The 14,101-nt window shown below is 51.0% G+C and overlaps 2 protein-coding genes across 3 annotated transcripts in view; one reads left to right on the top strand and one right to left on the bottom strand.

Moving 5' to 3' along the window:
• Positions 1-1,052: 1,052 nt before the first annotated feature.
• LOC111072670 (neurobeachin-like protein 1) overlaps positions 1,053-14,101 on the top strand; it is a 32,108-nt gene continuing 19,059 nt past the window's right edge. Inside the window, exons 1-16 of one of the 2 annotated variants that reach the window (XM_022364674.2) lie at positions 1,053-1,403; positions 1,725-2,081; positions 2,144-2,330; positions 2,383-2,471; positions 2,739-2,870; positions 3,014-3,163; positions 3,223-3,483; positions 3,544-3,869; positions 3,933-4,140; positions 4,205-4,828; positions 4,896-6,155; positions 6,217-6,817; positions 6,885-7,123; positions 7,187-7,814; positions 7,885-8,072; positions 12,895-13,202. In XM_022364674.2, the coding sequence (XP_022220366.2) occupies positions 1,353-1,403; positions 1,725-2,081; positions 2,144-2,330; positions 2,383-2,471; positions 2,739-2,870; positions 3,014-3,163; positions 3,223-3,483; positions 3,544-3,869; positions 3,933-4,140; positions 4,205-4,828; positions 4,896-6,155; positions 6,217-6,817; positions 6,885-7,123; positions 7,187-7,814; positions 7,885-8,072; positions 12,895-13,202 (5,609 nt within the window). In that variant the 5' untranslated portion in view covers positions 1,053-1,352. The remainder of the gene's footprint in view (positions 1,404-1,724; positions 2,082-2,143; positions 2,331-2,382; positions 2,472-2,738; positions 2,871-3,013; positions 3,164-3,222; positions 3,484-3,543; positions 3,870-3,932; positions 4,141-4,204; positions 4,829-4,895; positions 6,156-6,216; positions 6,818-6,884; positions 7,124-7,186; positions 7,815-7,884; positions 8,073-12,894; positions 13,203-14,101) is intronic. The other variant, XM_022364675.2, reaches the window with a different exon arrangement.
• On the bottom strand, positions 8,154-12,212 carry LOC111072671 (extensin). The gene is given in 3 exon segments (XM_022364676.2): positions 8,154-8,939; positions 8,941-10,707; positions 11,976-12,212. Coding segments are annotated over 3 exon segments (2,463 nt in total). The 5' UTR covers positions 12,009-12,212; the 3' UTR covers positions 8,154-8,276.

The raw sequence follows: 14,101 nt of genomic DNA, 5'->3' as shown, positions 1-14,101 counted from the left end.
CAAAACAAAACGCGCAACTTATTTACAAATCGATAAATCGAGGCGCTGAGGTTTTTTAAATATTGTAATGCCAATTCAAAACCAAAACACACACACACACACTACACTAACACGCAAAAAGAGAAAGCAAAAACTAAATTAATGATGATGCATCATGTATATCATTGGAATCTTGATGATAAACGAAACGAAATGATAAGCAAAAACAAAAAGCAAGTGGAGATGGATGCCTATATTTGAAGTAAATTAAATTACATTAAATTATAAATCGAATAATAATTGTTATCCTTCAAATTAAATGCGGATAAAAACTCACAGCTTTAACTAACTGAAACGGAGGCATAAGATTTTTCTTCTACATATTTATTTTATTAAGATTATTATATAAATGATAATGAATATTTATAGGTCCTACAAATGGTTCAAGCTATTCAATTACAAAAAAAAAACTTACAAATAAAATATTGCATTAAAATCTTAATAATTTAGGTCTGAAATTAAATATAACGTAATGTTTCCTTTTTATATTAACAAAAAACCAAAACCAAATCAAACATTTCTAAACTCGAATGCGAATAGTCTCAACAAAAATTCGAAAATTCGTTGTCTAGGCATATAGACGCATCTGAATCTGCATCTGCATCATTAACTGCACTTTTGCGTATAAATCTATCAATGATAAGCGGCAACAAAAACTACACCAACCAACAACAAACATAGGTTCTTTTTAACGAGACAATGAGATATATTTGCATGAGAGATTGAGAACAAAACCAACACACATAGAGAGTAAAACGAATGCAAAAACAAGCGCAACTATTAGCTAATATCATGTAAACCAAACAACAAATAAAATGCTACTAGAATTGAAACCAAATAACATGAAAAATCTCGAAATAAATACGCATTTAGCAGCCTATAAACTGTTTTTCTTCTTAAATTTTTTACAACTCAACTTTGAATAAAGCGCGGTACACGTTTTGAATTCCTTTCACGTTTGTCAACACTGTAACTGTGAATGGTCAAACTGGAAGAAGAAGCCGAAATCAGCTGTTGCCGTTTTCACCTGTGCCGTTTTCACCTGTGCCGTGCGATGTGAAAATTCTTTAGAATATATCTTCAACAATTGCCCCAGAAGACGCTGCTACGTCTCGCTATCTATAATCATCTATATTCTCTGGCCGACGCAGCGGCCATTCTTCAATAGCGTTTCCTCTTCACGGTGCCGTCTTGGCAGTGCAGTGCGACGGCAGGGCAGGCAAACTTTTAACTTGTAAACAAATATCTCGCTAAAGGAAAATCAGTGCTCAAACTTATTAACAAATGCTTCCGCATAGCTGAGTGGCCAAATAATGGACAATAAGAAGGATATCTACAACTTGTGGGTGCAGTACACAACAAAGGTAAGCGGCAGAACCCCAGCGGAATGAAATGAAGTGATAAGCCTGCCACAAAACAGTGCTAGCGGCGTAGGGGGTGAGTGTGTGTGTGTGTGCGAGGGGGCGGTGGCAGCCGCAGTGACATGTTTGAGTCATTAGTCACCGCTACACTTGCTTATCATCAGCAGAGACTATATCCAATGAATGTAATGAATGGGCAGGGTAAGCCCCTGCAGCGAGATTATATAATCCAAGGCAGGCTCAGGCTCATGTCACATTACAAGACATCCTTCTCTCTCTCTCTCTCTCTCACTCGCTATCTTGTTCTCTCTCTCTCTCTATAAGAACGATGAGAGATACTTCCGGGAATTTGTGGCCCGCTTTGTGGCCATTTGGCGCAGCCAACTGCAACTGGACTTTCAGGCCGAGAATTGTCCGTTTTGGCATGAGGTTCTGCCGGATAGTGGACCGCATTTGGGTCGATTGCCAGACGAGCTGCTGCCGGCTATTGGCAAGTTCATTATTGTGGCCCGGGATGACAGCGACACGAGCGAGCGGCTGGAGGAGGAGTCCATTGAACAGGTTGCCACACTCATTGACTGCCTGGTGATTGTGTGCCGGCACTTTGACAACATTCTGGCCATTATCACGTACGAGTACAAGCCGAACATCATCGCAATACTCTCCAAAGTGTTCAAGCAGGTAACAAGCTGCGCCAATCATCATACCCAATCAATCTCTAAGCGTTTGTCTATCGATTCCAGCAAATGGAACAGCCGCATGCGGTGCCAGCCATAAGTCATCTGTTCCGCAGCTTCTCGGCCTTTCTGGAGGTCATGTACGATCCTTATCTGACGTGGCGAAGCTTTGTGCGTGGCCAGGCGGCCGACTACACACGCCTATCCTACAAACCCCATTCGGTGCATGTAGAAATTGTGCCCTTTATCTATGGTGAGTGCTATCGAAATCATTATTTATATCTTTATTGTCGTGTGTTTTGCAGACTGTTTCCTGGAAGAGGCGCTGGTCCGACACCCCGACATAGGCGAGAGCCTGCTAAACATATTGGGCGCTGTGATATGCGGCTCACAGGTATCGCCCCAGGGGTTTCCGTGTTCAATGATTAACGTCTCCTTACTCCTTAGACATAGAAAGCTTCTATGCTTCTCTCCTTCCCTATTTCTTTGCGCACAAAAATTTCTTTCACTTTTCCTAATATCATTTCGTTCCTTAGAGTTTTATCATTTCGTTTTCATGTTTTTCTTCATTCTTTTTGTGTACTCGTGCATTGCTGTTGCTGTTGGCCCGTCCGACAGCAGCAGCAATCCAAAATTGTAAGCGTTTAAAACAAATTTACAGAAATCTCTAAACTTGAACTTGAACTCGACTTCAACCTCGACCCTGACAAATAGAAATACTAACGCTCTAACAACACCTTCCTCACTTGCCCCCTGCTCGGGTGATGGGCTGCTTGTAAACTGTGATAACCTGGTGAGTGGGTTGTTCAACCATCTCTTGTGTCCTCTTGCCATGTCCTGTCATGTCATGTAGTCATGTGTGCATGTTCACTGTACTGTGCTCCCTGTCCTGTACTGTTGGATTAATAAATCCCTAATGTTGCATTGGTTTGCTAGCGGAATGGCATGAAAGCCATTTGTCCGGCCACAGTCTCCATCACCATGGGCATACTGCGGCAGTGGGAGAGCGGCAACAGTCTGCGTCGTGTGGCCCTCAATTGCTATGCTTTGATGGTAATTGTTTTGCAAAAATCTAGTCCGGAAGAAGTGAGTATATTTGCGGGTATCTATACTCCTGCACAGCTAATCTTTCATACATTTTCCAGCGCCAAATAGATCTAGTTACGTTAGTTCAACTCTATTGTGATGCTCTGCAAGAGCTGCTGGCCACCAAGCACTTTGACAGCGGCGATATTAACTTTGATATAGCCAGCGATGCCGATCAGGATGTGGCCATCGATATGGCCGCCCTCTCCGACACAGTGGCAGCCGTAAAACTCTTTCTGAACGGCGGTGAGGACATCAGTGAGGCGATTGGCGAGACAAATCTACTGGAACTGCTCAGCAGTCTGCCCAAGAAAATTATGGTGGGGGAATCATTGCACTTCTCTTTCTCCATCCATTATATTGGCAGTCTTTTATTTTAGCCCTGGAATATCTCCCACTCGATTTCGTTGTGCAGCACCATGGAGGCTCTGGCCACACTGACACGCCACTCCCTGCCATCCGCCAACCAGCTGCGTCAGGGCGAGCGAATCGCGAAGCTCTTTGGCAGCTTGCGGGAGTTCGGTTCAGGCCCCTCTGTGGCCCTGCTGGAGACCTGCTTCATGCTGGGCTACAACGAGAGCGAGCAGCTGCTGTTGCTGCCCGAAGTGATGCTGCAGCTGCTCCACTGGCTGCCCATGCTCCAGGAGCGAGAGCAGTTGCATGTCACCAATTTGGTGCTCAAAGGCTGCACCGATAACTACGGAACGTGAGTGGATCTAAGGATCAATGGCAGATGCAACATTCTATAATTCTACCTATGTCTTGGCAGCAAATCTGTGGCCTGTGACAGTCACGTCATCAAGGCTGTGTGTGGCTGTCTGCTGCAAGCGGAATCCCTGGCCGAGAACTGCGTTCAAAATCTAATCAAGCTGATTGAGGAGCTGAGCAAGATCAGCATTGTGCCCGGGGAGCTAAAGTGCATCTTTACACTGCTGCGTGAGGGGACAAAGTTCCCACAAAGCAGACAGCTGCAGCAGGTAAGTGGGAACCCGGACGAACGTCTATCTACACCCATCTGAATGTACCTTCCCTTTGTGGCAGACACTCGTTGTGATTGCGCTGCAGAGTCTGCGGAACAGCAATTCCTGCGCCCAGTACTTTGCCATTGAGCAGCCGTCGGATGGGATTGTGGTGCCGGACATTAGGAACTGGACCCTCTCTGGGGCCTATGGCTTCATCTTTCACATTCTGGTGCGCTTCAGTCCAACCAAAGAACAGCCGGCGGGAGGGAGCTATCGTCGAATGCTTCTCACCCTGCAGACGGGCAGCGGCAGTGGCTTTGAGGTGTTTGTCCAGCCCAATGGGAATGTTGTGGTGGCTGCTTTGACCAGGCGGGAGTACCTCACCTCGTCGACGGCCACCAAGACGCTGATGGATGGACAGTGGCATTATCTAACCGTGGCCATAACGCCGCCCAAGCGACCCTTCTCCTACAGCCAGATAAACATCTATGTGGACTTTGTCCAGAAGCTGAGTGCCACGCTCAAGGTGCAGGCCGTGAACGAGCCCTTCACTGTCTGCGCCATTGGTGCCGTGGTGGCGCCGCCTCAGCCTGGGGATGTGGCCAAAGCAGGGATCATGGCCAGGTCTTCCTCGCAGGAGAGCGGTTCCAGCGGATACAAGAGCATGCTGCCCAGTCTGCTCGAGCGCACACTCTCGGCGAACGTAAGCGATTCGGAGCTGTGAGCGCTGTTGCCATCAATGTCCAATCTCTGATTGTTTTTTGCTGCAGGTTTCCAACTACTTTACGCTGCCCACGATGCGCACCCAAACGTCCTTCGATCCGAATGTGAAGAACTTTCCCATCGGAATGCAGGACACGGTGTTCGGGGTGCCAACCTGCCTGCAGGGGCAACTGGGCGGAGTGCTGCTGGCCGATCCGACCACCAGTCTGAGGACAATCTTCGATGCGGGCATGAACTTTAGCTCGATTTTCTCGCAGGACAACGATCTGCTGGAGTTGAATTCGCGCTTTGTGTTCTGCTATGCCCCCGCTGCCGTGTGGCATGGCAGCTGCCAGGATCTGATTCCGGGTGGCAAGTATCCGGGCAGGATTAGCGCCCAGCACTGCAAGATCGTGAAGATCCAGGAGACGATCAACAGCATCGGCGGGATCAGTGCCATACTGCCCATTCTGCATCGGCTGGTGAGCACGGATCAGGCAGCGGACATCTCGATAGCCACCAGTGAGGAGGAGTCGCTGTCATCGCCCACTCCCACAGCCGAGGAGCTGGGAACGGACTGGGAGATGCTCTCGTCGAACTCCTACACGGAGTGGAAGATGATCCAGCATCCGTTGGCGAGCTTCCTCTGCCTGCTGCGCTACCTCACGCACGAGCACGAGACGAACCAGGAGCAGCTGCTGGCCAGCGAGTGCCTGGCCATCATTGGCACCATGCTGCAGCGGTGTCCGCCCGCACTGTTCGATGTGAACGCCCTGATGGCCACCCACCTGCTCATGGAGTCGCTGCAGGGCCACAAATCGGGCACCGATGCCGGTGGCCACTTGCTGGACACCCTCTACGCTCACATTGTCTTCGATTTTGGCATCTGGTCGCGTTTGCAGTTCCAGATTACGCTCGGCCATGCCCAGTACCTCAGTGCCATGATCAAGAACGATCGCAAGTTCTATCGCCGGCACTATGGCGTCCAGTTCGTGCTGGATGTGGTGCGGCAGTACTACTCGACGCCGGACAACATCAGCAACGACGATGCAAAGACCATACGCGCCACGCTCTTCGGGATTGTGCGCTTCTATCTGCAGAAGGAGGTGAACATCAAGGAGGTGAATGCCATGGTCACGTTCCTGGCCTCGGTGCGGCAGGATGTGGTGCTGGTCGAGTTTCTCGAGATGATCACCGTGTACGTGCGCGGCAAGAACTGTCGCGATCAGATGGTGCTCCTCCTGCACGAGCCCCAGTCGGCCAATCTCATCTACAACTTTTTCGTGGACAAGAGCTACACGAATGAGATCCAGGAGGCGGCCATTCGGGTAGGCAATCTCTGATCTCTCCTTGAATGAATCCACTTTTAATTCTCTTTCCTTACTGCAGTTTATCAGCGGTCTCTTGGGTACATCCCGGGTGCATCAGAAGTACAAGCAGGTGCTACGTTTGTACGATCAAAGCAGCGAGCAGAGCATGTTCCCCGGCTTCTTCTCCTTCATTACGCCCATGTCGCTGAGCTCCACAATACTCTTCCATCTGGCAGACGAAATGCTGGGCCTGCAGCCGGACTATGCCGGCCTCATCTTCCTCGTGTATCACGTGAGCAGCTGCGAGCTGCCCGTGAAGCTGGAGATAGCCAAGCGCCTGCTGCAGACCACCTTCGTCAAGCCGAACGCTACGGCGGCCATGGCTAGGCAGACGGGCTGGCAGGAGTCGATTGCCCGCCTGCTCATCCGCAAGCCCCTCACTAGCTCGGCCCCTGATGAGGAGAAACGTCGCAGCTTTGGCATCAACATGGACGTGCTGCTCGAAGACAACTCGAGCTTTCTGGCCCAGGCCGATCTCATTACGTTCTCCGAGCAGGAGATCGGACTGGCACAGCTGCAGAGCCAGCAGCAGGAGGAGCAGAGCGACAGCGGCTTGATCCTGAACGAGATCCAGGCCAGCGTCTCCGAGGCGGCCACCGTCATCGAGAGTGAAATCAAGGGTGTGTGAAGTGAATCCTTAACGACTTCATCTGGATCGTTACTTAAATGATTCCCCTGTCTTTTCAGAGCTTGCGGAGTCCGTGTCTGGTGCTGTGGTGGAGAATGTCAATAGCGTTTTCTCCGTCATACGACAGACCACCCATGACCTGCAGGACACCTTCGAGTCGCTGACTCTAGGCAACACCCTGGACGCCACAGATGGCTCGCAGACCCCCTCCCCATCCATTCAGCGTGAAGAGTCTCTGAGCTCCGACAGCTCCACGCCCTCGCCGCATGGTCCGCCCAAGAAGAGTGACTCTCTGGAGGTAGGTTTGCCCAGCTTCTACACACAAAATCCATCTCTAACAACGAAGATTTAACTTCCGCAGAGCACTTCGGCCTTTGACTTTGTGGCCGATGGGGATGTGGACACGGAGGATCAGCTGGTTTATCTCGTCTCCAATACGCTCTTCAACATCTTCTGGCGTGGCATAGCCAACGATCATCCGCAGTGCTGGCAGGAGCGCGGCCAGGTCCTCGGCTGCATCAATCTGTTGGCCCTGAACAATGAGCTGATTACCTCGCATCTTTCGTTGCGCCTGCGCATCCTCGAGATGGCGGTGCAGGCCTCGCTCTTTGACCTCTCGGAGCACGGCAGCCAGACGCTGATTAATCAGGAGAACGCCTCGCATATCCTGCGCATGGTCTACGAGCTGGTTGTGCTCGGCTCCAACGAGGATGAGTCCAAGAAGTGCTCCACCAAGCTGCTGGACGGCGTGCTGGCCTTACTGGACGCCCTGATGATCTTCCAGCAGGGATCCTCTGACGATTGGTCCGACATGATTCGACTATGTCTGGGCCTACTGCTGAAATGCTCGCATCATCCGAATCCGGGTATTGTGGCCATGGCCACTGCCAAACTGCATGCAATACTCCAAAGTCGTTCCACAGAGGATCCCGCCGAGCTGTCGTATCTCCTCTACAGCATCAATAGGGCCCTGGATAATGCCATTGAAGGTGGGTTTAGTTCTGTGATTAGTCTCGTGATTATACAGATTAATCTGTGATATATAAACCTTTCTTTTAGTTGGAAATCCCGAGGAGTATTCATTCCTAATGCCTGTGATGAAGGCCTTGCTGGAGAAGTGTCGCATGGCCTTCAATTTGGATTCCACGCTGCCCGATCTGCCCTCGACGTCGTCGGGACCCGTCTTCTTCAATGACTTTCAAATGTACAGCACCAGCAAAAAGTGGCGGAACTTCATTGAGCGAATGGTGAGTGAAAGAAAAAGAATGAGAAAGATCTCTATGCCCCCGCCACTCCATCAAAGCATGCTTCAAAGTTGATATTCCTAGTTGATATTTTATTCATTTGTTATCCTTAATTTAATCTTTAAGTCTAGCATCAAAGTCTTAAGTTAAGCAAGTCTTCAGGCCCTTGCCTCCTACGGGTCCCGTAGATTCCGTTCCTCTTAGCACTTAATATAGTTTGTGGTTTTTTGGCAAGTTCTGGCGGAGCACATGGATGTTCCGGTTCCTCTCCATCTCCCGGTCGCTGTGCGGGCTCTTGAAGAGCGTCGTATCGAAGACGCCTTTGGTGGTCCGCTGGTTGGCTGCCGCCGGCTGTAAAGCCGCATAGGAGGCGGGTCTGGTGGGTCGTGTGCCACGGCCGCCATAAGTGGAGACCTGCTGTGGGATGGGCGGCGCAATGGTGCCATCGTAGTAGCTCTTCGAATGCGACTTCTCAATGGTGACGCTGGTGGAGATGGGCTCCGGACTTTGCGTGGAGCGATAGCGTGAGGAGCCGCGATTCCTGCCCCGTGTGTGCGTGGTGGTGCGCGTGGCTGGCGTGCTGGTCACTATTGTGGGTATGAAGGCCGTGCTGGAAGTGGTCCGCTGTCGCAGCATCGGACTCCACGGGGACGGCGTTGTCGTCGTGGACGTTGTGGGCGTCACAAAGTTTCCAAACGTCTGCTTCCGCTCCACATAGTGGGATCCATGGGCAGCGGCATCGGCATCCGCTTGGTCTTCCCTCAAATGGCGGTCCGAATCGTAGGCCTGCTGCAGTTCCGGCACATCCAGGGTGTGCTTGTTGGGCACTCGCTTGCGCTTCCGGCGCTTGGTCGTGCTCTTCGAGCTGCCTGGCCGCATAGGCATCGTCCTCGGCAATGTCATTGGGCACAGGGACGGGCGAATTGTCCGAGAGTATGGGTGGATAGGCCTCTTGCTGCTCCTCCTTGGTGGACGCCTCGAAGGGTATGGGATCGTAGATGGGCACCTCGTAGCTGGACTTGGGGAAATCAAAGCTGGGAAACTTGTGGTGCGGATTCAGTGGCAGCTCCTCCGAGGGCGGCGAATAGTCCTCCTGCGGATAGCTCTGGCTGGGATGGTCGGGCTGTGGTTCAGGCTGGGCGTAGTTATGCGAAGGGTAATCAAAGGAGGGAGGATGCTGTGGCGGCTGGTCATACCCGGAGGAGGGAGGATGCTGTGGCGGATGGTCATAAGCGGAGGAGGGAGGATGCTGTGGCGGATGGTCATAAGCGGAGGAGGGAGGATGCTGTGGCGGATGGTCATAAGCGGAGGAGGGAGGATGCTGTGGCGGCTGGTCATAGCCGGAGGAGGGAGGATGCTGTGGCGGATGGTCATAAGCGGAGGAGGGAGGATGCTGTGGCGGCTGGTCATAGCCGGAGGAGGGAGGATGCTGGTCTGGCTGGCTGTAGCTATTGGAAGGATGTTGCGCATAGTTGGGGGAAGGATGCTGCGAAGGCTCTACGTAGCTGGAGGAGGGAGGCTCTACGTAGCCGGAGGAGGGATGATCGGGAAGCTGTACGTAGCTGGAGGAGGGATGCTCGGCAGGTTCGACATAGCTGGAGGAAGGATGCTCTGGGGGCTGAGCGTAATTGTTGGAAGGATGCTGCTGCACAGGAGGCTCGGCAAAGCTGCCCTCGTGCGATTGGTGGGGCGGAATGTAGCTCTCGTGGTGGTTGGACTGGTAGGAGGTGCTGATCTCAAAGGCCGGCGGAGAGTAGGCAATCTCAAAGTTGGAACTGTGGACAGGCGGATGCTGTGACTGTGGCTTCTGTTTCTGTTTCTGCTTCTGCTTCGGTGGCTCGGCAAAGTGCTGGTGGTAGCCAACGTTGGGTATCTTCTGGTCGTAGATGGAATAGGAATCGTGAGCCGGAACGGGAGCGGGCGGATGTTTCGGATGCGTGAAGCTGGGCACCGGAGCAGGAGCTGTGGGTACGCCATAGCGGGTGGAGGGCGGCGCGGGAGGTGGTGGCTCGTAGTGGGAAACGAAGGAGTGATCGGCTGGCTGGTAGCTCTGCTGCAGTGGCGGAACCCCGTACTTCTGGTGGGGCACGTGATCGTAGGCAGAGTCAGAGGAGATATGCGGCGAATCCAGACTGAAGTCGAGGCTGGGGAACTTGTGGGCCCCATACACATCCGGCACGGGCTCCGGCTCGGGATGGTGGCTGTAAAAGTCGAGATCCATGGACTGGGCCTCGTAGCTGGAGGTGGGTAGCTTGAAGTCGCCGCCCTCGAACTTCAGGTGCTGGAAATCATCGATGGAGAAGCTCGGCTCCTCGACGTGCGACGATGGGAACGATGGGAACGATGGCTTGTGCCGGTATCCATGTCGGTGTCCATGCCCGAAGGTCGGTGCTGCCGGTGGCCCGTACTTCAGCTTCGATGGTGGGGGGCCCTTGTTGCGTCGTCGCTGCTTGGAGCGTTTGCCCGGTCCCTTGATCACGGCGTACGGCGGCTGGCGCCTATATCGGATCAGTTTCTCTGCCGTAGGCACTGGCACTGGCGCTGACTCTGGCTTTGTCTCCGTCTCCGTTTCCGTCTGGTGGTTGCTCACATGTGTGGCATTGGATTCGCTGAGGGCGCAGGGCAGGCACAGAGCCAGCTGAAATGAAAGGGCAGAGGGCAAAGGGGAAATGGTTAATCTTCCGCAAAAATGTCATCAGTCGAATGAACATCAAACTTTCTCCCCCTTAAATGTTGTCATCTCTCTGCTGAATGTGGGCCACCTTTGACTTTCCACCATCCCAGACCCGCTGCCCTGCACCCTCTTCTTTCGGCACTCCACTTTATATGTGATGGCTGTGGCTTCCGCCTCACTGGTCGCCTGCCTTTGCCTGCCTTCCTACGTAATATAGCCATTGCCATAAGCTGCACCTTCGCGCGTTGCAGTTGCAGTTGCAGTGGCAATCGAGTCACGAGTCTTGCTGCCCAGGCAGGCTCCTCGTAATTGTTTGCATCGATCGATGTCGCTGTTGCCGGCTGGCTGCATGCCTGCCTGCTGCTGGCATGCATTGATGATCTCACGCAATCCAACCAGGAGGAGCCGTGCCAAGAGAAAGAGGGGGGTGGTTTAGGCAGCAGGCAGCCGGCAGCTGGGACTGGGAGCTGGAAGGAGCTCTAAGCAGTGAAGCATTGAACCTGCACGTTGGCCCAGGTTCAGTTTCAGGTGTGCGGGAATCCACTTGGCTGCTGTTTGTTTTGCTTTTGCTTTTAGACTGTGGACTGTGAAGTGTGGAGTGCCCGCAACTGGAGTCTAGGAAACCTGCGGGACATGTCTGTGGCCGTGGCTTGACAAAGGCTCAATGCACCTTGGAGTATGTGTGCGGAATTTGAATACAACTTTTTAAATATTTTAGGGGACCAGCATTGAGAGCAGAAGAGCTCCCTCCTACTTGAAACTTTAATAGTTTTAATGTGGTTGCATTTCTTGTGAAAGTATGTTTAAAAAGTTTCCTTTTGTTGCACTTTTGCTAAGGATTCTTTACGTGAAAGTTGAAGGCTTACAGGCTCCGGCTTAGGAACTGTGCTCAGGATTAGCTCTACCACGAGGGCACCAGCAGATGTGTTGGATTCTAGGAAATCCCACAGGCTCTAGTTTAACTTCTTAAGAAATCATTCCTAATAATTTAATTCTGTGTGGTTTATTTTTCGCTGTTCGAAAGTCTCCACTAGAAATCAAATAAAATGAATTTTTGTGAAGGATGCCAGAAATAGGCATAATTCTAGGACATTTCCACTTATTCCTCTCAATGTTATTTCACTGTAAGGTTTAAACTCTTGAAATGTCTCTGAGGTCTCTGCGGTCTCTGTGTCTCCCTCCACAACATACAACATGATGTACATTTATACACTTCTTATTTAATCGCTTACAAAACAGGCAGTAAGCCACAACAAATTGCACATTTTGAGCGGTAGACAAAGCGACAACTAAACTTTGGACGCATCAAAAATTAAATAAAAACAAATTTCAAAATCGACGCGAACATCAACAAAACTTTCATTGGGCTGTGAATCGGAGTTTTAGTTTGGAGTTGGTAGTTGGAGCTATGAGTCTCGGATTGTATTGGATTGGAGCTTTTCCTCGCGACTGCCGCACGACTTGTTGGACTTTCTTTCGGCAACTGAGCTGAGAGCCAAGAAAGTGGTCTGGTTTTGTGGCTCGAAGAGGCGCAGCTGGAACCAGTCGAATGACAAAGCGGCAGAGACTACCGACTACCGACTACCGACTGCGACTACGACTACGATGCACCCACCTGGGGCAGAGATTTTACCAGAAATATTTGATGTTTCGGCTGTTGCTGCCCAGCGCCCTGGAACGATCGCTGGCAGGGGTTTGGGCGAAGATTATGCAAAAGAATCACCCCCAATGGCTCTCCCTTCTCCACACGAATGCGGATGCCCGCAGATGCCCCCCACAGATAAATCCCCCAATTTATTGTCTGTGTGTGTTGAGAGATCGAAGATCGTGTTAAACTTGTTTCCCCAAACCGAAATCGAGCTCTTCCTGTGGCCACTCCATGCGCCATGCTCCATGCTCCATGCTCCGTGCGCCATGCAGATTGAACTTGAACCTGAACGGACGTGACTTTGACTTTGACGTTGGACTTGGCTTGGATGCAGTTGCTGGTGCAGATTCGGATTCGGATACGGACTGGTCTGGAACACGCACGAAGATCGCTTCGAATCGCTTCGAATCGAATGAAAGCGAAAACAAATCCGAACCGATCGTAGCCGTCAATCTCCAGCAATGTCCATTCATGGTGGATTCATTCATTTCTGACACTTTCAGGTAAAACCGCTTTACGACCGCTACCAGCGCGACATCGAGCTGCATCTGTGGGAGCCCATCAATCGCTTCTGGGCGGAGTGCTACGAGGCCTGCAAGGCGGCATCCAAGCAGCGGGCCACCTACCAGACGGACAATCGACGGCTCTTCCAGCAGAAGATCTACATGCCGTGGAAGGTGCGGCAGGTGGAGGAGATGCAGCGCCTACAGGCGGCGGCACTACACCACAAGACGCTCGACAGCCACATACGGAAGCGTTGGAAGAGGGCGAAGCGTTTCTTGTATGGCCCACGAGGCCCCTGGAATACCGGGTGAGTCTTCAAGCAAAAACAAAAAACAAATCTATCCATTTATCTATCTGTACCCGCACTCCCTATATACTCGTAATCCATTTTAATGCCATCATTATGAAATGACGCGAAATCCAGCATTTTAATTGCTCGCCTCGCGACAATTGTAATCGAGCGTGCCAACATATCTTTGGTTACATATAAGTGCCATTATATACGATTATATATGTATGTATGTGTATGTGTGTTGTATCTACTCTAACACATTCGTGGTTTGTGTTAATTTCACTTTGAAATGCAAACAAATCCGTCTCAATCATCAGCGGCAGAAACAGAGACAGCGCAGAGTGCCGAGTCCCCCACCCAGTTCACAAATCATCATCAAAGCTCTCGGTTGGTGGTAGCCCGTAATACGTTTAGTAGGTTGCTGGTTGCCGGAACAATGGGTGAAACCCATCAAAACAATGACACAAATCCACGCTAATGCGATGCCCTGTTATATGGGAGACTTGAGCTGAAAATCATAAATTAAAAATTAAATAAAGTGCTTGAGGTTAAAGATAATGCGTTCAGCAAGTGGGCTATTGAGTAGGAGAGAAGAGAAGAGTATTGAGTATAGAGTATTGAGAACTATAATCCCCAACTCTCTCTCTCTCTCTCTTCATTGAAATTCACACTCTTTCCTCTTAAATGTTTTGCTCACTTTTACATCGTTTTATGCCCATTGTAGGCGTCTTCTTTTTACCGCTGCACCTCGCGTCTGCCTATTGTCTTACACTTTCGCCCATGCCTCCGCCTCCAGCGCTGGCTCTGGCTCTGGCATTGCCTCTGCCTCCAGCGCCCAGCGCATGTCGTGCTGCGATTAACATTTTAATTTAATTTTATTAAATCATCAACGGTTTTTAATGTCGAATGCAACA

This window comes from Drosophila obscura, unplaced genomic scaffold (genome assembly GCF_018151105.1).
Source record: "Drosophila obscura isolate BZ-5 IFL unplaced genomic scaffold, ASM1815110v1 contig_1, whole genome shotgun sequence".
NCBI classification, from domain to species: domain Eukaryota; kingdom Metazoa; phylum Arthropoda; class Insecta; order Diptera; family Drosophilidae; genus Drosophila; species Drosophila obscura.
The sequence above is the reverse complement of the archived record's forward strand: the minus strand, read 5'-3'. Positions and strand labels throughout refer to the sequence as shown.